The 23,618-nt window shown below is 41.0% G+C and overlaps 1 protein-coding gene across 1 annotated transcript in view; it reads left to right on the forward strand.

Annotated features, from left to right (window-relative positions):
- The window catches only part of LOC137370099 (cyclin-dependent kinase 13-like), a 90,565-nt gene extending 67,300 nt beyond the window's left edge, over positions 1 to 23,265 (forward strand). Inside the window, exons 12-14 of the mRNA XM_068032234.1 lie at positions 288 to 487; positions 14,473 to 14,937; positions 19,777 to 23,265. Coding sequence (XP_067888335.1) covers positions 288 to 487; positions 14,473 to 14,937; positions 19,777 to 20,651 — 1,540 coding nt within the window. The 3' untranslated portion in view covers positions 20,652 to 23,265. The remainder of the gene's footprint in view (positions 1 to 287; positions 488 to 14,472; positions 14,938 to 19,776) is intronic.
- Positions 23,266 to 23,618: the final 353 nt, after the last annotated feature.

The raw sequence follows: 23,618 nt of genomic DNA on the forward strand, positions 1-23,618 counted from the left end.
CTCCATGCAGTCATCACCCATTTCCTGTTCCCACTCCTCCTCCACTAAACAGGACATGTCTTGCAGACATGGGGAGTGCTGTTTAGGAAGGGCTGTTCTGCATGTTCAGCATAACTGAAAGGTGGCTAGCACTAAATTTGCTAGTGGGGCTGGCTGTCTGAAGCACTGTTGAGAGTATGAATTAGGGGAACAATCACAGATAGTGTTTGGGGCAGGGCTGCTGATGGGAGTATGTAACTGGCTTTGCTTGTTATACCAACTTTAACAACGTTGTTGTCTCTTTGTAGCCTGCCACACTGGCAAGATTGTCATGAATTATGGAGCAAAAAACGGCGAAGACAGAAACAGTCTGGAATTAGCGATGATGCAGCACCTAAAGTTCCTCGTAAGGACTCTGCTTTATGTATGGATGATAGCAGGAACAGCACACCTCAAGGCTTACAACTCTCTCAACATAAAACTCAGGGCAATTCCAGTATAGGAATAGGTCAGTGATAACTCTGCATTCTGTTGGTTTCTCCTTTTTCTCGTTTGTGCTGCATGTTCAATAATAAAGGGTCTGTTGCAAATGTGCCTTCAGCTTGTCTCCATATTCTGTACTTAAAAATTCAAATTGGCCTGTAGAATTTTTCTGTTAAAACATAATATGCTCTGTAAGCAGCACTGATGGTAAAGAATTGCCAAAGTGATTTTCATACACTTCACTTAACACACATGACAAGGGGCTGCTCAGTTCAAATATTCAGTCAGTAAAATATCTCATGATTAGGCCATATATATTAGTACTTAGCTTAACTGTTGAGCTTGCATGTGTTAGATTTTTTTCCATTACTGCCTGTTCCCTACCATTCCAATTCATTCGTTATAATTGCCTTTTTTCTTTCTAACCTGATTTTTTTTTTTTCTCGCAAATACTCTCGCTGTTTCTCTCTACTCCCCTCCAGGTACATGTGTGAGTGTTTCCCACCTATACCCCCTTTCCCTGTGTATTTATGTCCCTCCTCCCCTTACTGCCTTGTTTCATTGCCTCTGACTCACTTCTCCCTCAGGCAGTCTTCCTCCCTGCATGTTCCCTACTCCTCCACCTCTGCTTTCTGGGCATACGCCTTCTAAACTTCACCCCATCCGCCTGTCTCTCTTAGCAAAGCTTTAGTGTGCTTAGTTTACCTTGGTAATACTTTCGCCTCTGAGTGAGAAAGCTGGGGGTTCAAGCTCCACTCCAGGACTTGAGCACACCATCTGGACTGATGGAGGGAGTGCTGCTTTGTCAGAAGTGCCATCTTTTGAATCAGACAGGTCTCTTCTGTGTTCAGGTGGGCATTAAAGATCACCTGCACTGTTGAGTGAAGAATTGTGAAGTTCACTTGGTTTTTAACTAATGTTCCTCCCTCAGCGAACATCATCAAAAACAGATTAACTAGTTATTCATTGTGCACTTTTTCTTAAAGAATTTGTTTTTTTGGGGGGGCCAAAACATACTGTGTGTTTTGTATTGAGTGACTTACAGTATGTGTAGAGACTGCACTCAATTTCTTTCCTTATTGTTTGAGACAACAGAGATATTTCACAAGATCATTATTCCTGCTAGCTCACGCATATTTTTAAACCTTGCTTTACAATCATTATGTGTATACATTTTGTCCCGCTAACTTGACCACGCAGTAATTCAGAAAGCCCACTTATTTGAATTCCAACTTGCATTTACAACCCATCTTCATTGTCCGGTAGGTAACCGGGAACAGTATTTTAATTTGAGCCTGAATTGAAAAGCTTTCCCTGCATTGTGCCTGCGCTATCAGGACACAGCTTATGGCTCATACTTGTACTTAGGGCTTGTAGCCCTGCAAGTGCTGAAGTAAAGGATATATTTTTCATAAATTCCACCAAGGATTATTGTGTAAGTCTATTTTTCAGTGTCTGATGCATCCATCAAGGTAGAGTTCAAGCCTAATTGTTCCAGCTTTCGCTTGTTACATCATGGAACTATGCTACAACTCATTCTCTGGGGTGAGCGGACTGTACCAGTTAGCGTAACAACTCTCAAGTCAGCCACTTTTAAGCAATTCTTTTGAATGGGGCGCTTAAGTGAGGCTGAACTGAGTTAAATCTATACGTGGAGTAGAAAGTGATCCAAATATGCTTTCCTTTCCCCTCCTAAAGTGGTGTATGTTTATGTACAGTCTCATATTGCACAATGAAAGAAAAACTTAGGTTTTGGGTTATCCAGACACTTAGTTTCACTGATAACTGATGTTCCTTATAGTTATCTATACATTGCTTCTTTCTTTGGAGCATGGGAGAACTTGTGGCTGCACTCTTCACTGTGAACCAGTTGCTGATGTTCCTCTGCAATAAAGTTCTTAGTCTTTTAATGTAGTTAACAATGAATATATCCTGTAGGTTCAAGTACAGTTCTAAGTTCTGATTTCACAATGTATGCAGTTAATCATAAAATGTGATCCACTGCCGTTTCACCTTTGCTGATGGTTTCAGTTCTGCATTGACATCCATGATTGTGCTAGTTCTGTGTTAGAACATATGGCATGTTCAAATAAAGGGCAAACAAAACAGTCTGCTTCTGTGAATTTGAAGTGCTCAAAACATTTGGATTCTGGCATGAGTTTTCCAATCGGTATTATTTTAACCCTCGCATTAACCAGGTTAAGATAAATGGTAATGGTAAAATAATACAAATCAGAAAATCTAGGCTTTCTGTGTTAAGATCAATGTAAAATATTGAGCACCAACTTAATAAGTATACGCACCAAATCTGCCTACCAAAGTTCCAAATACTAAACTTGTTTTCTGTTTAAAACAAAGTTACAAATTTGTAGAAGATGTTTGAGATTGATTGAGATTATAATCCTGTATGCAGCCTTTAACCTTGGGTTTGCACCTGACTGTTTTTAAAATGCTTGTAGAAATGGCATTTCTGACTGGAATTTCTCATCACCCAAAGCAATTTTATGAATGCTTTTTGCGGTCTCGATAAATTTTAAATATTTTAGCTTTTGTCTCATACTTGGATCATGATGAGAAGTGATTGTACAATTAAGCTTGAATTATACGAATATTAAAAAAGTAATATATCAGGAGTTTCCAATTGGTATATAAATCACAAGTGTGACATTTTTACCCATGTCATAATCATGAGATGAGCGAATCATAGCTCCAGAAAAGAATACTTTTATGTATGGAACAATGGTAATGTGCATTTATATAGTGCCATTAACCAAAGAACAAGGCCAGAAAGCTATAGACCAATTAGTTTGCTGTTGGTAGGAAAGGCAATGGAATAGAAAAACATCTAGAAAATGAAAATATAGTAAGGAGTAGTCAGCACAGATTTTGAAAGGGAAGGTCATCTTTGACAACCTTAATCCTTTGAAAGGGTAAACAAGTGTAATAAGTTGCAGAATGGCCTTGTAATTAGCAAAAAAAACCTTCAATATAGATAAATGCAAGGTGGTACATTTTGATAGGCAGAATCAGGGGGCCGCATTCCTTGGAAAATAAAATAGACTAATGGGATCTAGGGTACAGATACTTAAATCACTAACAGTAGCGACATCTGTTTGATAAGGCCATTAAAAAACAAACATAGCCCTGGGTTAATTTCTAGAGGGAAAGAATTGAGAAGCAGAGAAGTTACATTAAACTTGTATAAAACCTTAGTTAGACCACACTTGGAGTGTTGTAAACAGTTCTGGTCTCCATATTTAAAAATATACGGGCACTGGAGAAGGTGAAAAGAAGATTTACTAGGATGATGCCATAACTGAGAGGTTATACCTACCAGGAAAAATTGAATGAGCCGGGGCTCTTTTCTCCAGAAATAAGAGGACCGCAGGGTGACCTGATAGAGGTCTTTAAGATTATGAAAGGGTTTAATAGAAAATATTCCACTTGAAGGGGAGACCAGAGCTATGGACCATAAATATAATGTCACTAATATTTCCAATAGGAAATTCAAGAACAGCTTCTTTACCCAGAGAATAGTTAGAATGTGTTTCTTGCTACCGTAGGGTGTAGTTGAAGTGAATAGTATAGATGCATTTAAGGGAACACTGGATTAACATGAGGGAGAAAGAAATAGAAGGATATGCTGATGAGATTAGTTGAAAAAGAATGGGAAGACTCTTGGGTGGAGCATAAACATTGGCATGGCTCCGTTGGGTAATGTTTGTGTTGTAAATACTATGTAACACTACTATGTAAAACAGAGTAGTATTAAAAGGCGCAGAATGCCAAGCCAGAGGTGAATTTAGGATTGGCCCAAAAGATGATACTTTGAATTCAGGTAACTTGTCAAGCTCAGGAGCACCAGTCGCTCTGATAAGCAGTGAGCATCTTATTTATATGGAAGTTGACTCAGTAACCTATCTACATGTACGGTAGCGTGAACTGAGGGTGTAGCACTGGAACCCCATTGTGACCTGAACCGGACATCTGCATCTTTGCACATGTATTTCTGCAATCTCTCTGAAGGTGGGCCGAGCTAACACTAGATAAGGTGAGCCTTGGTTCGAATCAGTAAAGTACTTTATGCCACAACAGTGCCAATGTGTGGAGCAGTGGTTGTGATCAGAGTCACTATGTTCAATCTATGCTACTGAACTCCATTTTATAATATAAAAATAATGAAATATGCTGCCCCACTTCAGTGGTTTGTTTTGCTAGGATAACTCGAGTTCTGATTGAGCCTGCTTTTTCTGTGCCTTCCAGCCATGCCAACTTCTCTGTTGCAAATGCTAGACTGTCTTTTTCTTCCTCCTTATTGCCCACTTCATGGGCAGACAAAGATCAATGAATTTTCCAATAACCCAGACAGACTAACAAATCATTTATTGTTCAGTGTCTGTGGAAAAAGAACTTATCATTTGGCATATTGACTGCCTTTCATTGGGGAACCTTTTTTAAACTTGAGGATGCACATTGCTTTCTAAAAACCCAGCATTATCAGCAAATCCTTTCTGTGAATACATGGTCAAAAACTCTTGAAATGTAACAAATGAGTTTTGAGCTGACTTTTTAATAAAGAATAGATGGACAGTTCAGGAAGGGAGAAGCAAGGCCCAGACCCATGAATAATATACCACCAGTGGTGAGGCAATGGGTGGGAGTGGGGTGTGTACAGACAGCCTGTCAGAAGGGTGCAGCAAAGATAACAAGTCTGTAATTGTTACAGTAGGATGGGGTGAGGTCATGAGGATTTGAAGATGAGGGGAAGAACTTTATAGTTCATGCATTGGGAACAGAGAACCAGTCTAGATCTGTGATAATGGGAGTGGAAGAATCAAAAGCATGAATGGGACTTAGCGCAGGACGGTGCATTTTGGACATGGGGTTTATGAAGGATGCAAGATGTACATTGAATAAGGGGAGCATTGGAATAAGTAAATTAGGAGGTGAGGAAAAGTGAATAATGGTTTCACTGGCAGTGGGCTAAAGTAGGAGTGGAGACAGACAGTGCTATGGAGATTGAAATAAGCTGTCTTGCTGATCGAATGAATGTGGAATTTGAAGCTCAACTCTGGGTCAAACTGGACAGCAGAATTTGGCGATATCTTATTCATTCTGAGCAAGTGGACAGGGAAATGTATAGAGTCTGGTCATGAAGCAGACCAAAAATGATTACTTTAGTTCTTCCAGGTCAGCTAAGGGAAGTTGTGATTCATTCATGACTTGATGCCAGACCAAATGGATATAATTGTGGATTCAAGAGAAGTGAAGGTGTATATATATGTGGAAGTTGACCAAGTACCTGTGGATCATGTCATTGAGAGACAGCATGCAAATGAGGAAAAGTGGGGAAACTCTGGATAGATCCTTGGGGAAGCTCTCGTATGTTATAGGAAAGATAAATCCTTTCTGGAAGTGCACTGTGTTAAGATTCTTTGAAGTGGTTCCATGCAAAACCCATTCCACAGAGGTTGCTTATGGGGGAGAGACTGGAGGATCAATCATGTCGAACACCACGGGAAGTGGAGGAAGGATGATTTGTTACTTTGACCAGGGTGGTCTTAGATGTGTTCTGACTGGAAGAATCAAAAGCAAAGTTGTTTAGCTTCTTTAATGTAGGAAAATGTCCCGTGGCACTTCACAGGAGCATTTAAAAACAACACTTGCATTTATATAACTTCTTTCATGATCTCAGGACGTCACAAAATGCTTTACAACCAATGAGGTACTTTTGAAGTGTAGTCAGTGTTGTAATGTAGGAAGCACAGCAGCTAATTTGTCCACAGCACGCTCCTGCAACCTGTGATGATGACTAGATGTTTGTGTTGTTTGAGGGATAGTTATTAGCCAGGGCTCCAGAGATATCTCCCCTGCTGCTCTTCAATGTGGTGCCATGGGATCTTTTACGGCCACCTGAGCGTAGACAAGATCTCGGTTTAAAGTCTCATCTGAAAGACTGCACCTCCAACAGTACTATCTCAGTACTGCATTGAGGTGCCTGTCGAGACTTTTGTGCTCAAGTCTCTGGAATGCAACTAAAAAGGGACAGTGCTACCAACTGAACCACAGCTGACAATCAGGCAAAAATTGACAGAGCCCAAGGAGATATAGGGTGGGTGATTTAAAAACATGATCAAAGAGGTAGGTTTTAAGAATGGGATTAAAGTAGGAAAAAGGTGGCAAGTTTTATAAGGTGGAAAATTCAGAACTTGGGGCTTACACTGCTGAAGACATGGCTGCCAATGGTGGGGTGAAGGGTGTGGGGAATGCACAAGGGACCAGATTTGGAGAAATATAGTGCTGGAGGAGGTTACAGAGATATGGAGGGGTTAGGCCATGGAGTAATTTGAATGCAATGATTTTAAAGTCGAGACTTTGGTGAACCGGAAGCCATTGGACGTCAGTAAGCTCAAGGGTGATGGGTGAGCGGGACTAGGTATATGTGGTGGAATTGGGGTGTGACATGTTCAAGGGCCATAGAAAGGAAAGGGAGGTTAAAAATAATTAATGTATGAGTGAAGAGTGGTGATGTGGTTTTGAATGAGGGGAGAGACACTGAGGAAAGGGCATTATTAACCAGATCAGCTGGCACAGGAGCCAGGACTGGTGACCGAGTGTTAGGAGTTGGGTGGTGGGGATCAAATGAGCAACAGTTGGATCTTTTGGACAAGTTGAGTTTGGAGAGTGAATGCAGGGAGAGGGAATAGAGGAGGTAACAACGAATATGAAGTCATGAGTCTGAAATACACCCTAAACCGCAATGTCTGAATTGCTTTTGTAATGCAGTCACTGTTATGTAGGGAAACATGGCAAGTTGATTTGTGCACAGAGCAAGATCCACAAAACAAATGAATGAATGATCAGGTAATTGGTTTTTGGGATGTTGGTTGAGGAAGGAATTTGATTCGGGCACCCAGGAGAATTCCCTGCTCATCTTTTGACAAGTGTCACGGGATCTTCTGTGTTCAGCCGAGCAGGAAATGAGTCTTCAGTTTACTATCTTTATGCAAAACAGGGCTACAACAATTGAGGGCACATTACATTGCAGGGGGTATACAGTAGGCCACCAAAAGGGAGAAGATCATTGATCATATTAAATTTAGAGTAGTTATGGAAAAGGAGAAGGAGCAATCAAATGTCAAATTACTCAACTGGAGGAGAGTTAATTTCAGTGAGTTGGAAAGGGACTTTGCCCAGATAGATTGGTGGGTGAACGGCAAATGAGCAATGGGAGGGCTTTAAAAATAGTTTGGGTACCGATGAGACACATTCCCACAAGGAAGAAAGAATGGGCATCCAAAACTAGCGATGACTAAAGATGTAGAGATTAAAACAAAACCAAAAAGGAGGCTTCTGATAAATGTCAGGTTTGTAATTCAGCAGAGTACCAAGCTGCATGCAAAAAGTACAGGGAGAACCAAAACAGGAAATTAGTGGGCAAAGAGTAAAGAAGAATGTATTAGCTTATGACAAAAAAGGAAAACTTTTATAAAGATATAAATAGTAAAAAGATAGTCAAAGGAAGGGTGGAGCCAGTTAGGAACCAAAAAGCAGATCATTCTGTGGAGGCAGAGGTACTAAATGAGTACTTTGCATCCGTCTTCACTAAAGAAAACGATGCTGCCAATATCACAGTAGTAAAGGAATAGGTAGTACAAATTGGATAGGAGGAAAAGAAGGTATTTTAAAAGGTTAGCGACGCACAAAAGTAGAAAAGTCACCGTCAGGATAGAATGCACCCTCGGTTGCTGAAGGAAGCAAGGATGGAATTTGCGGCCATAATCTTCCAATCCTAGATGTGGGAGTGAACCAGAGGACTGGAGGGTTTATTTATACTTGTGTAAAAAGGGGAGGGGTATAAACCTAAAAAGTGCAGACCAATCAGTCTAACATCAGTGGTGGGGAAACTTTGAGATGATCTGAAACAAAAGGAATTTCAGAAAAATATGAGTTGATAAATGTAAGCCAGCACAGATTTGTTAAAGGCAAATAGCGTTTGACTAACTTGACTGAGTTCTTTGAAATAACGGAGAAGGCTGCTGAGGGTAGTGAGATTGATGTGTATATGGACTTTCAAAGAGCGTTGGCAAAATTGAAGTCCATGGGATTCAAGGGCAATGGCTGCTTAGATACATGATTGGCTATGCGACCACTGCTCTTTTTCAAATTAATGACCTGGACTTGGGTATACAAGCATCATTTCAAGTTTATAGATGACACAAAACTCGGGAATGTAGTAACTGGTGAGGATAGTAACAGGCTCCAGGTGGACATAGACAGATTGGTGAAAGGGGCAGTCACTTTGCAGATCAAATTTAACAAGTGTGAAGTGATTAATTTTGGTAGGAAGTATGAGAAGAGGCAATATAAATCAAATCGTACAATTTTTTAGGGGCTGCAAGAGACCAAAAGTGTAGATGCACAAACCTTGAAGGTGGCTGGATAAATTGAGAAGGCTCAGAGGCACGCAGGATCCTTGGTTTTACAAATAGAGGCATGGAGTACAAAAGCAAGGAAGTTTATGCTAAATGTTTATAAAACCCTGTTTAGACACAGATAAAGTATAATGGTCAATTCTGTGACCACATTTTAGGAAAGGTGTCGAGGCTATAGAGAGGGTGCAGAGCAGAATTATTAGAATGTACCAGGAATGAAAGATTCCAGTTATGTGGAGAGATGGGAGAAACTGGGGTTGCTCTCCTTAGAGCAGAGGCGGTTAAGGGGAGATTTGATGGAGGTGTTCAAGATCATGAAGGGTTTGGTGGAGTAAATAAGGAGACACCTAGTAGCACAACGGTCAGTAACCGGAGGGCACAGATTTACATAGCAAAGTATGATTTAAATGCATCGTGCAAAAGGTTGGTTGAAGCAGATTCAATACTAACTTTTAAAAGGGAATTTGATAATTGGAGAACATTTGCAGGGCTATGGCGAAATGAGCCATGCAGTATGACTATTGGATTTCTCTTTCAAAGAGCTGGCACAGACACGTTGGGCTGAATGGCTTCCTTCTGGGCTGTATCATTTTATTATATATATCCAGGTTGAATTTATTTAGGAGATGGGGGAGTATCTGTCTAGTGTGTTTTGTTGGTGCTATGGTGATGAAAGCCAGTTGCAGCTTCCATTACTAAACCACATAATTTGAATTGCATTGTATAATTTTTTATTTTGTTGTACATCAGGGGTGTTCAAACTACAGCTGTGGCCCTTGAAACCATTTCTTTACTACTGCTATATCCTGTTAGAATTTTATAGACATGGAGGTTTCCAAAGGGCTGCTTTTAATGCCTTATGGAGAGATAAATCCTAAATCAGAACTCCAAGGTATGCCATTTAACCTCTTTATCCTGTTTCATTATTCAATTAGATCACAACAGATCAGTACCTTTAACTCCATATACCTCCATTTCACTTAATAGAATTACCTAATAAAAACTTGTTGATCTAAGGCTTGAAAATTTCAATTGACCCAGTATCCACAGCCTTTTGTAAGAAAATTCCAGACTTCCACTACTCTTTGTGTGAAAAGGTGCTTCCTGATTTCATTCCTGAATAGCTTGGCTCTAATTTTAAGTTGGTGCCCCCTTTTTCTGGATTCCCCCCCCCCCCCCCCCGGAAGTAATACATTCCCTGTACCTACTCTATCAAATATTTTTATCAATTTATGATCTTAATGCCAGCAACTTGATAGTTGCACGTTTGAGAAGCGGGATTTAAACTTTATAGGTGGCCCTCCAAGATCTGTAATATACTCGTATGTGGCCAATGAAAAGAAAGGGCTTAAGCTTTCAGTTCATATGTACTGAAAGGTGGTTGTGTCATGAACATAACATAAATAGGAGCAGGAGTAGATCATACAGCCCGTCGAGCCTGCTGCGTCACTCAGTATGATCATGGCTGATTTTGGGCTTCAACTCTACTTTCCCACCTGTTTCCCATATCCCTTGATTCCCTGAGAACAAAATTCTGTCTATCTCAGCCTTAAATGTATTCTCAAACTCTATTCCCTGACCCACTGTTTCTATCCCTGGCAGCTGCCTGAAGCGGAGGCAGACTGTTCGTGACCTTGATATTGTGATTGACCCCAAGATAATCATGGCTCCATTTCCAAGACTGCATGCTTCCAACTCCGTAACGTCACTCAGCTCATCTGCTACTGATACCCCATCCGTGCCTTTGTTCCCTCTAAACTCGACTGTTCCAATCCTCTCCTGGCTGGCCTCCCATCTTTCACCCTCCGTAAACCTGTGCTCATCTAAACCTCTGCTGCCCATATCTTAACGCGCACCAAATCTTATTCGTCCATAATCCTTATGCTTGCTAACTTAGACTGGCTTCCCGTCTGACAACACCTCCAGCCTACAAGCTTTCAAGACCTCCAATTCTGGCCTCTTGCGCATTCCTGATTTTAATCACTCCACCATTGGCTGCTGTATTTTCAGCTACCTTAGCTCTGGAATTCACTCCCTAAATCTCATTGCCCCTCCCCACCTCAATCTCTCTCTCTCTCTCTTTTAAGATGCTCGTTAAAATCTACCTCTTAGAGAAAGCTTTTGGTCATATGTCCTGATATGTGGCCCAATGTGAAATATTGTTAATGCTCTTATTGAGCACTTTGGGATGTTTAGCTACGTTAAAGATGCTATATAAATACAAGTTTTTATTTGGTTGAAACTGTTGAGATTGTCTTGAAGACTCTGGTTGTCTTCGGCTTCATTCTTAGCTATTTAAATGCCATTCGTGGAGTGTGTGTGTCCTTTTTTCTTCCATGTCCATTGTTTTATATTTTATTTTTTCTGACTACCTACATATTCTATACACTTCATTCTGTAGTTTCAAAGCTGCCTCTCTGTATCCACTTCTTCTCCTGGTTTGGTTGTATCTGGTAATTTACGTATATATGAAACAGTAACGGTCCCAATACAGCTCTGAGACACTTCAACTTCATACTCATCTGCCCCCAGACACCACAACACTTAAAAATACTTGCTGTGTTTATTCTAGTCAGTTTCTTATCTATTTCAAGGTTTAGCCTTAACACTGAGTTTAATTAATAGAAGTTTGCATAGAAATGTAAATGTTTTAGAAGACTAGGTACGCCACATTGTACAACTCACAGTTCACTTAAGTTATCAGTTCCTTGAAGTTGACATTGGTCAGGCAATTTCCTTCCTTAATCCAAGTTGACTGCCAGTACCTAGATTATTCTGCAGTTTACTCTTGAACAATTCCATTATGTTCCACAGGACCTGGTTGTAGTTTCTGTTTTGTCCCCTTTTTTGAATATAGGGGCCATATTAGTGATCTCCTCAGAGTACATTTTTAAACACTGGTATTCATTTCCATCAGTACATACCTGGTAGAATCAGTGTTTACTTAACTTCCAAGTTTCGTGACATCTGCACTTTTCAAAATTGTTCCCTGTACCTCAAGTCCCAAATCATTAAAGTATATCAAAACAGCAGTGTTCTTAGTATGGAACACCTCTGTATGCCTTCCTCCAGTCTGAGAAACAGCCATTCTCCACAAATCTGTTTTCTATCCCTTAGCCAATTTTGTATCCATGTTGCCACTGCCCCTTTAAACCCATGGGATTAGGGATGGGCAATAAATACTGGTCTAGCCAGCGACGCCCACATCCTGTGAAAGAATAAAAAAGGCATCAGTTTTACCCACAAGCCTATTATGTGGTACTTTATCAAACACTTTTGAAAATCTATGTACTCAACATCACCAGCACTGCCCTCATCCACCCTTAAATCATCAAAAAAAAACACATCAAATTAGTCAAAACACAATTTTCCCTTAAAAAAAAAATCCATCCTGGCTCTCCTTTTAGTCCATACTTGTCTAAGTGGCTGTTAATTTTCTCCCAGATTATTGTTTTGAAAAGCTTGCCCACCACCGACGTTAAACTCAAACGTCTGTTAGGTTTATCCTTCTCCCCCTTTTTGAACAAAGTTCTAACATTTGCAATCCTCCAACCCTCTGGCACCACCTCTGTATTTAAGAATTGGAAGAATGCAGCAGCTCTGCGATTTCTACCCTTGCTTCCCTCAGCAAGCTAGGATGTATCCCATCCAGACCAGGTGGCTTATCCATTGCCAGCCTTTCTAGTAGCTCCTGTTCATTTTTATCTCATCCGATATCCTGGCAACCTCCTCATTTACTGTAGCTTTACCAAAGTCCTCTTGTTTGGTAAACCTCAACCATGCCTTCGCCTCCACCAATAGATCTACATTTTGGTCTCTAATCTGCGCCACCCCTCTTACTACTCTTTTTCTGTAAATATTTTTATAGAAGACCTTTGGGTTCCTTTTTATGCTAGCTCCCAATCTGTTCTAGTATTGCCTCTTTGTCCCTCATTTCTTTTTTTTCACTTCTCTCTTTATATTTTAGCCTGATTTTCCCTTGTATTATCAAGCTGACATCTGTCCTATGTACCCTTTTCTGCTTCTTACTGTTTTTATTCATTCGGGGATGTGAGCATCACTGGCAAGACCAACATTTGTTGCCCATCCCTAATTGCCTTTGAGAAGCCTTAGTCATTCAGGGAGCACTGACTTTGATTGACCTCCCTTTCCCCCTTGTGTGAATGTATCTAGACTATATCTGAACCATCTTTAAAGGATGGTCACTGCTCCATTACTCATTTCTGCCTGCCAGTCTTTGACTCCAATTTACCCAAGTCAGATCCCTACTCAATTTGCTGAAATTAGCCGCCCTCCAGTTAAGTATTTTTATTCTAGATAGGTCCTTGTTCTTCTCTGTAATTAATCTAAAACTTATGGTACCATGATCACTATTCCTGCAATGCTCCCCCTCTGTAACATTCTCCACTTCACCCACTTCATTCACCAGAACTAGATCCAGCAATCCATCCTTCCTCGTTGGGCAGGCAGCATACTGATCAAGAAAGTTTGCCTAAAGGCACTTCAGAAATTCCTCCCCCTCTCTGCCCTTGACACAAACACTGCCCCATTCAATATTGGAGTAGTTTAAGTCTCCCATTAATCATATAATTCATGCATCTCTCAGTAATTTCCCTGTATATCTGTTCCTCTATCTCCTTCCAGTATTTGGTAGCTTATAAAGTATACCAAGTAGCATAATAGCTCCTCCAGTGGTTCTTAACTCCAACCAAGTAGATTCTGTCTTTGACCCCTCAAGGCCATTCTCCCTTTCTATATAATATTTCCCTTAATCAAACTGCTAACCTTTTTCCTTCCCTATCTTCCTGAATGTCTTGTACCCAGGAATATTAAGTATCCAGTCCTCCCTTTTTTGAGCCAGGTCTCCATTATCACTACATTATGTTCCCACGTGACTATTTGCACTTGCAGCTCACCAACCTTATTAACCACACTTCATGTCTTTACACACACGCACTCCAAATCTAATTTAGACCTTTGTATTTTCTGTGATCCCATCTAATTTTGTTATTTCAACTCTAACAGTCTCTCTCAGTCCTTTGGGATTGCAACGACGGAAGTGGAACCTGCCTGTTTGTCCCCCTGACTATCTAATCCCCAATTCCGACTGTGTTCCTACACTTTGCTGAACCCACCCCGCCCCTGGCCATGCATTCCTTTGCCTCATGATGCCAGGCTCAGGACTGCTCTCCTTCGAGGTGTCATCACCCTCACCGGTAATTAATAACTGAATACCAGTTTCAGAGTGCTACACACCTGGAGGAATATTTGCTAAATGTGCTTGTTATCATTACCCACTCTGGTTACCATATTTACCTGATGTGCTTACTCTCATTACCCACTCTGGTTGCCATATTTACCTGATGTGCTTAGCATTATTACTCAATTCAGTTGGCATATTTACAATATTTAACTGTTGCCATAATTACCTGTTTACCATATTTGCTAACATGCTTGGTATATTTGAAAACTGCCCCATCGTTTGTAAAATTTTAGGGCTTAATTTACAAGTCACTACAGTTAAAAACCTTTTTATTTGCTGGGCAATTGAGATTTTCTATAATCTTTTCTGCAGGGAGTAAAAGCACTGGACAGCCACTAAACCAGAATGACCTGGCCATCCTGCTGAATCTGTTGGGATCCAAGAACAGTCTTAGCTTGGCGCATCTTGCTCAAGTACTGAATATTAAAGTGAACCCTGAGACCCAGCAGCAGCTCAGCACAGTTAACCTTCCAGCCGGAGTCCTGGCAGCAGCTGCTAAGCAGCAACAAGATGTCGAAAAACCACCCCTGGTAACACCATCTGTGACCGCTCAGCCTCTGCCACCTGCAACTCAGCCACCACCGAAAAGTGAGCCTGATGCTGCTCAGGCTGCCATTCAGAGTGCACTTGCTGTTTTACTAGCTCAGCTGATTAAGACACCGCAGCCAAAAGAAAAAGAAATTGTTGCAGAGACGGAGAGCACTGCTACTGATGTTGAGGTCCCCGCTCAACCACCAGAACCTCTGGATCCTCCTGAGCCTGTCGCTATTATACCCGGTATGCTAGCATGTAATCTCTTTCACTTTTTATGAATTTGTTTTCGATACTGCTACCAATGATGAAATCAGATTAATAGTTCTCTTCACACACACATTACACAAATGAAGTCCGTGCTCATGGTGTGATTTTATTCTTCCCCTCATGCCTCCATCCTCCTCCTCATGTTCCTATTCTTATTGGGTAAGTCTAGCCAGTCAGTTTCATTTGAACTTGTGAAGTATCACAGCTGAGCTCACGCCTTTTTTAATTAGTTTCAAGGGATGTGGGCATCGCTGGCAAAGCCAGCATTTGTTTCCCATCCCTAATTGCCCTTGAGAAGATGGTGGTGAGCTGCCGCCTTGAACTGCTGGAGTCCATCTGGTGCAGGTTGGGAAGGGAGTTCTGGAATTTTGATCCAGTGACGGTGAAAGAACGGTGATATATTTCCAAGTCAGGATAGTGTGTGACTTGGAGGAGAGCTTGCACGTGGTGGTGTTCCGGTGCATCTGCTGCCCTTGTCCTTTTAGTTGGTGGAGGTCGCGGGTTTGGAAGGTTCTGTCGAAGGAGCTGTGGCGAGTTGCTGCAATGCATCTTGTAGATGGTATACACTGCGCATCGGTGGTGGAGGGAGTGAATGTTTAAGATGGTGGATGGGATGTTGATCAAGCAGGCTGCTTTGTCCTGGATGGCTCCGAGCTTCCTGAGTGTTGTTCAAGACTCACTCATTCAGGCAAGTGGAGACTGTTCCATCACACTCCTGACTTCTGCCTTGTAGCTGGAGAGTCAGGAGGTGGGTTATTCGCTGCAGAAAGTTTGGGTTCTGCCAGGGCCACTCAGCCCCTGACCTCATTACAGCCTTGATCCAAACATGGATAAGAGAGCTGAACTGGAGGTAAGGTGAGAATCACTGCCCTTGATATCAAGGCAGCATTTGACAGTATGTGGCATCAAAGAACCCTAGCCAAACTGAAGTCAGTGGGAATTGGGGGGGTATGTGGCATCAAAGAACCCTAGCCAAACTGAAGTCAGTGGGAATTGGGGGAAGTCAGTGGGAATTGGGGGAAAACTCTGACCTGCTCTTGTAGCCACAGTATTTATGTGGCTGCTCCAGTTCAGTTTCTGGTCAATGGTAATAGCGAGAGATTCATCAATGGTAATGCCGTTGAATGTCAAGGAGAGATTTAGATTATCTCTCGGAGATCCGTCATTGCCCGGCACTTGTGTGGCGCAAATGTTACTTACCGCTTATCAGCCCAAGCCTGAATGTTGTCCAGATCTTGCTGCATATGGACATAAGACGGTTCAGTTTCTGAGGAGTTGTGAATGGTACTGAACATCGTACAATCATCAGTGAACCTAAACACTTCTGACCTTATGATAGAGTGAAGCAGCTGGAGATGGTTGGGCTGAGGACACTGCCCTGAGGAACTCCTGTAGCGATATCCTGGGGCTGAGATGATTGGCCTGTAACAACCACAACCATCTTCCTTTGTGCTAGGTATGATTTCAGCAAGTAGAGAGTTTTCCCCCCGATTCCCACTGACTTCACTTTGGCTAGGGTTCTTTGATGCCACACACTGTCAAAAGCTGCCTTGATATCAAGGGCAGTGATTCTCACCTCACCTCTTGAGTTCAGCTCTCTCATCCATGTTTGGACCAAGGCTGTAATGAGGTCAGGAGCCGAGTGGCCCTAGCAGAACCCAAGCTGAGGATCAGCGAGCAGGTTGTTGCTGATTAAGTGGCGCTTGTTAGCACTGTCGACGATATCTTCCATCACTCACTTTGATGATAATCGAGAGTCCTCACCTGTCATTTGAGTGTGGTTTTCAAACCGGGTTGCTGAATAATAACTGCAGCAAGGATCTTAGGTCAGTTTGTACACTCTTTAGTGGAGACAAAATTGTAGGATTCCTACTGCCCATTTGAGAACGGTTTAACTAGTACAAATGACAGACCTTCCTGGTCTATATGGATCATCAGTACTGCACCAACGAATGCTTTCGCCATGTGAGCCGGTGGGGCATGCAATGTCCAAAGTGAGACTTCTGTGTAATAGCCCATGAGACTTCAGACAGAGCAAACCTAATTCAAAATTGGTTTCAGTCAGCTGCAGCTTTATTGGAATCCCTTTTCATTGTGCATGTTGGCTGTATTTAAAAGTTAACCATGTTAAAGTTGCTTGATGACTGGGTCAGACTCTCGAGGTGCAAAATTATTTGACTCAACAGGACCTGGAGGGAGGCACCGGACATACCAATGTATTATCTGTGATGTCCAAACCATCAGTGAGATGTTACAAAGGAAGGTAGTTGGCGTCTCACTCTGTGACATAAAAGGCCTTTTCCGACACAAATCTGAGGTTGACCAGGAGTCGCATAGCAAGCATACAGCATTGCATTCTAAAAGTCCATTTCATTCAAAGAAATCGTGGATTAGAATCATAGAATTCTATAGGAGGAGGCCATTGACCGTTATGGTTGTGATGGCTCTTTGAAAGAGCTATTCCGTTAGTCCCATTACCCTGCTCGCTCTTCATAGCTCTACAAGTTTTTCTTAAGTATATAATCTGATTCCCTTTTGAAAATTATTAGTGAATCTGCTTAAACCACCCTTCCAGGCAGTGCCTTCCAGATCATCATAACTCCCTACATAAGAAAGATTTTCCCCATATCCCCTGATTCTTTCACTAATTACCTTAAATCTGTGACCTCTGGTTGCAGCCGCCTGCTCAGTGGAAGCAGTTTTTCCTTGAACACTGTATCAAAACCTCTCAATTTTGAACACCTCTATGAAAACTCCTCATAACCTTCTCGGCTGTAAGGAGAACAATCCCAGTTTCTCTACTCTCTCCACATAAGTGAAGCCTGTCAGCCCAAATATCATTTTAGTAAATATTTCTAAGGCCGTGAAGGGGAGGCGGTGGCATACTGGTATTGTCACTGGATTAGTAACCCAGAGACCCAGGTATTGCTCTGGGGACGTCGGTTCGAATCCCACCACAGCAGAAGGTGGAATTTGAATTCAATTAATAAATCTGTAATTTAAAGCTGGTCTAATGATGGCCATGAAACCATTATCGATTGTTGTAGAAACCCATCTGGTTCACTAATGTCCTTTAGGGAAGGAAATCTGCTGTCCATACCTGGTCTGACCTACATGTGACTCCAGATGCACAGCAATGTGGTTGACTCTTACATGCCCTCAAAATGGCCTAGCAAGCCACTCAGTTCAAGGGCAATTAGGGATGGGCAATAAATGCTGGCCTGGCCAGTGACACCCACATCCTATGAAAGAATTTTAAAAAAACATCCTTCCTAAAGTGTGGTGCCCAAAATTGGATATTATAATCCACCTGAGGCTTAACCAGTGATTTATAAAGGTTTAGTAATCTATTTGCTTTTTTTTTTACTCTATATGCTTCTATTTATAAAGACCTGTCTGCTTTTTTAAAATAAAAGTCTTATCAACTTGTCCTCCCAGTCTTAAAAGCTTTGTGTTAGTGGACCTTCAGATCTCTGTTTTCTGCAACCTGTTTAAAATTGTACCTTTCATTTTCATTGTGTAAGAAATGGTTCCTAGAAAAGAGTATTTTAAGCCTTTTTATGACTGATTCTATCTGTAAAGGTTTAGCACTTAAAACAACGGCCTCTTTCTGTGTTCTACATTTTGTGTATTAGCTGTCTTATAACTAGCTCTAACTATTAAATTTAGCCTGTACACACTGGTTTGATAGTGTAGTGTTTGCCAACTTCCAAAAATGATAGGCTGGCCTCCACATTCTATCTGATCTCTGGTGCCTAACATTGCAATAAAACTGTATAGTGCTCTGGTCAGACCGCACGCTAACTCCTTTGTATTCACTGTGACATGGGAAACATTCAAGCCTTGGAGGCAGTTCAGACCAGAGCCATGAAACTGATCTCATCATAAGAGAACTATGTTAAGAGAAACTTTAGCTTTTGAGTATTAAAAAGAGGTTTGTGAGAGGGACTCTTGTATGGAAGATAGTAAACTGGATGGAAAAGGTAGATTCAGAAAAACTACCTCAAACTGAACTCACCATAGGTCAAGGGGACACTAGTTCAAACTAGTAAAAGGTAAATTTCTGGGTGATATCAAGAACACAAAACATGATCTGTCTTTGGAATAGACTCGATCAAGTTGTGGGGACTAAAACCCTGCAATCACTTAAGTAGTTGGATGCCTTTTTCATCTGTAATTATTTTGTGAGCTTATGAAAAGGATATTAGTTCATTCTGGGCACAGGAGTGGTGCATTGGAGAGTCTGTCTGCTTATGGAAACGGCCTTTTTGCTGTGAGCTGGAGATGAAAACCAATAGGAGAAAGTCCACATTTTAACACTAATGATATCTGCTATCAGGAACTTTCTCTAAGCTAATTGTAAAGAAAGTACAAAACTTTTTATTTTAAACTTTTGGCCGATTCAATTTTATCATTAACTTTAGGTATAAATAAGGTGAATGCATTTGACTTGTCTGTGATTCTGTAACGTAACAGCTTAATTTCCAGGTTTAAGTTACACCTTTCTATATATTTTAGTATAACATGTTTAAACCTGCAGGCATGCCAGATCAGCTTCAGCTTTCCTATTATGGGGAACGATTTTCCCCAGAGGAAAGGAGCTGTTTTGCATTTACCATGCAGCCAATTTCAGTGCAGTTTTGATTAGAGTCTTGAAGCTTGTTACTTGCCTGGGAATGAATGGCTGTGCTGTGGTTAGAGACACCTCTCTTCATTATGCATCTCTCTGAAAAGGAGCTGTGGTGAATGGTTTTGTTTTAGTGTTTTACAGTCTTTGTTTTACATCAGTCAAAATTCTAATGTATTTGATTTCAGATTTCAACGATGACTCTACTAGACAGTCGGATCTTAGCATCCCAGACCAGTCACCCGTACACGAACATCCTCGAATCCTGCCTCCAGACCAGAGGCCACCAGAGCCACCGGAGCCACCACCTGCTTCAGCAGATGGAAACTTTCAGGCAGAGGAGCAGCACAGTGCCACTCCTTGCTCCACGAGCGATCCAACTGCAGGGGTGAAGGCGGCCCTTTTAGAACTTTTAGCTCATCACCAAGCCCAGGAACTGGGACAGACAGCAGTTGATTATCGAACAAGCGGCAACCTTAGAACTGCTGCAGAGTACGGAGATGGATTTGGGACATCCTGTTCATCTAGTAACTTCAATAATGATGGGTACGCCGGCAGACTTGGCAGCAGTGGGGGAAGAGGTACCTTCCTGGGTAGTGTGGATGCTCCCAGTCACTCGCTTCTGGATACCGTATCGTCTGCATTCAGTGCTCCATCTCATGCTAGTAGTGCACACATGCATTCTGGCTACCCGGAGACCTTTTCTAGCTCAGTGACAGGTTATGGAGAAGGGATTAGTTATCTCAGCAGCAGTGCTATGCAGTTTACAGGCGATAAAGACCACAGATTTGAATACAGTCGTGGTGCTCTGCCCCCGCTGGGCAGTAGTGGAAGTAATCCAGCAACAATACCTGAAAGTACTAACAGTGCAAATGTGCCTCTTGCCACAAAACTGCAGAATTATGGGTATGTTGCCAACAGACAAGAGAACCTCGCCACCAGTGGCCCTCTTCATGGACAAAACTGGGGATCCCCTGGGCGTGGAACAGGTTATTCTCATGCCTACGGTGGGCGTATTAGCACATCAACCATAGGAGGACGAGGCAGAGGTTTACCATATTGATTTACAGACCAGACTTTATATATAGTATACATGAATGATACACTGATAAAACAGCTGGGAAGTCCTCTGCATAGCTGTGGTTTGTACCAGGGATTTTTTAAAATGTAAAATGTACATTTGAATACAAATACAAAAGTTATTAGATTTGACAAATTTAAGGTATTCCATTACAAAACCAATTTGTACATGCAGAGAAGTAATGAAGAAAACACTACGCTTCTCTCATGAACTGCAATATTTTCCTTCATCCTCCATTCTACAGTTCTGTTTTTAAAAAGATTATTTTTATGATTGTGCATTACTTTTTCCCTTTTGACAGGTTATACCCATTTGTATTTTAGCAGTTTTGAAGAGAATAGTGTTCCTAGGCTGGCTGACTTTTGAGATACTTGTTGCTAAAACCTAGCAAGACCGTGATCATAAGGTTGGCAAAAGTTCTGTACATTTAAGTGCTTCTATGAGTTTGGACCAACTGTCTACTATCTGAGCTGCTCGACTCTGCAAAGCTCTTGAGTAGTGTGCTTTTTAAAAAAAAATTATTGGCAGGTAGCTGTCAGTTCTTAAGCTTGGGGTTATTGCAGAAAATGTGATTAATTCACATTATATCTGAGCGAAAAACACCAATTTGTTTTACCCTATTTATATAAGGACAGCAGGTATGTGGTCCTTTTTTTAAAAAAGTCATCAGAAGCTTTGAGTAAAGTCCATGCAAACTGAATTGTTGCCTTGTTTTGTAGTTCTCCTTTTATCAGACAATTCTTACTAAAACAAAAGAAATACAAAAATAAAAAGCAGCAAACACCTGGTTACATCAGTATTTTTCGTGGGTCTTTCTATTCATTCATTTGGACAGATTACTTCTGCCTTTTGTCAAATGACTTGCGTTACGTAATACTGTCTGGTAGACACAAGATAGGTTTGGAAATGAGGGCATTTTCGATGGAGATCTATGCACATCGGTGAACTTTTCCCCACAATTTGTGGTACTAGGTAATTCCTACGTCACAAAATATAGCGATGCCCTTTGCATTGGTAATTAGAGTTTAAAGCAAAACTTCATGTATGTGATGACTAATACCTCTGAGGAATGAGGGCTTTGTAATTCAATCTCAAACCAAGATCATAAACCCACTTCAGTTGCACTGTTTTTTTTAAAGGGGACATGAGATCTTGTTTATTTAGAGGTATTCATTGTTATAAATAATCTGAAACAATCAGAGGCAACCTGTAACAAAGGAAGTTGCTGTGTACAATTTATACCTCTGGGCATTTCTTTTTTACCTGCTTCTGCCACCAAAAGATGGAAAATATTCCATTCTCAAAATCCAATGTATAATGGGCTTTTCATTGCTGAACTTTTGTTTTTCCCTCGGGCCATAATGTGGCTTAATGTGAATTGCAGCCAAAACTAACCTCGAGGTTGAAGTTCCCCAGATATATTGAATTGTTGAGAATTCCTGCCATTTAATATACATAGAATTGCTGTACACAGAGGTTGGTGTGTTTTTGGTGGACAGGATGGGTGTGGGATATGTTCCAGGTCCTGCTTCACTGATCTGCTCAACATAGTCCATTCTACTGTCGGGTCCTACTTTGGAAGCTCTCCAGTGTTAGACAATCAGCACTAGATATCATTACAGTGAAATAGCTGCTCTGTGTTCCGCTGGCATTTGTGACTTTGCACACTTACATATTTTGCATTGGTTCAGTCCTAGAAAAACTAAGTCCATGGCCATAGACCACTGAAATTTTATGCCAAATTTAATCCTATACACTGTAGCATGTCAAGTGATATATTTGACAAATTTACCAACTTAGTCAATTTGTTCGTAGCAACTTTCCAACCATACAGTAACCTGGCATGTATGTATAAAATTATAGCCCTGCGGATCTCAGTGCTGTTTCAAACAAACAAGGATATTGATTGACCTTTGTGGGAGAGAATTGGAATGGGTTCTGAGTTGCAGATCTTCCAGAGTTATGTGTACGTTTTTGAAGTGATATTTTCCCCACTGACAAAATAATCCTGTTACGATTCAGTTGCAATTTCTGTACTCTGCTCAAAATTTTGTTGATTGAAATAATAAATGTGCATTTCAAGTTTATTTTGCATTGCTCCATTTCCTCTGCCCACACTGTTGACTTTTATGCTTACATAAAAAAGATCTCAGGTGCCCAACCATTACGGGACATCCATATCTACTGTGATGAAATAATGCTGTCCTGTACAGGAAACCCTGTTACACTTGTATAAATTGAGACTTGTAATTTTTTAATTTTCACTGTCGTGCATAGAAGGTACAGATTAGAAATCATTCCAAAATTGTAATATACTCGGGGATAAATGGGCATGTTCATACTTTAGTGCGAACCCAGGTGTAAAATGTTTGCCCTCCCAACCTAAATCAGTTGTTTTATTTTCAGATTTTCAGGATGTCTTCTGTTAGTCTATTTCATCTCCACTTCAGAAGAATTCAAAAAAAGCTATTTATACTGTAATATGTTTTATGAAAACTATGGCCTTTTCAAAAAGTTTCACGCAATTTGTTAAAAGATTGAATTCTGGCATTGTAATTTTGTATGGATCTGTAAATAAAGATGGAGATTAATTTCTGCAGAGCCCCTGTTTGTCTACAATACCTGTGAATGTTCGAATGGATACTCCGATGGATGTCAGTCTGCTGAATATTGAGCTAAATAGCAGCCAGCAGTTTAACACTGCTTTAGTTGTACTGCAACATACATTTTTATACACTCTAAAGGTTTTATTGATGACATTCAGGATCCCTAAAGGAGTAGAAACTGGCTTAAATTTAAATAAAGGAAAATGCGCGGGCAGTTTAGGTACACAGAATGTGATAAATATTTGGAAAGGATTGTCAAAGGGTGCAGAAAAGGCAGATTTATGGAAGGTTTGAATAAGTAAGAGAATGGATGATTGAGGGCAATAGTATTTTCTGAAGCTCG

This window comes from Heterodontus francisci, chromosome 5, assembly GCF_036365525.1.
Source record: "Heterodontus francisci isolate sHetFra1 chromosome 5, sHetFra1.hap1, whole genome shotgun sequence".
NCBI lineage: Eukaryota > Metazoa > Chordata > Chondrichthyes > Heterodontiformes > Heterodontidae > Heterodontus > Heterodontus francisci.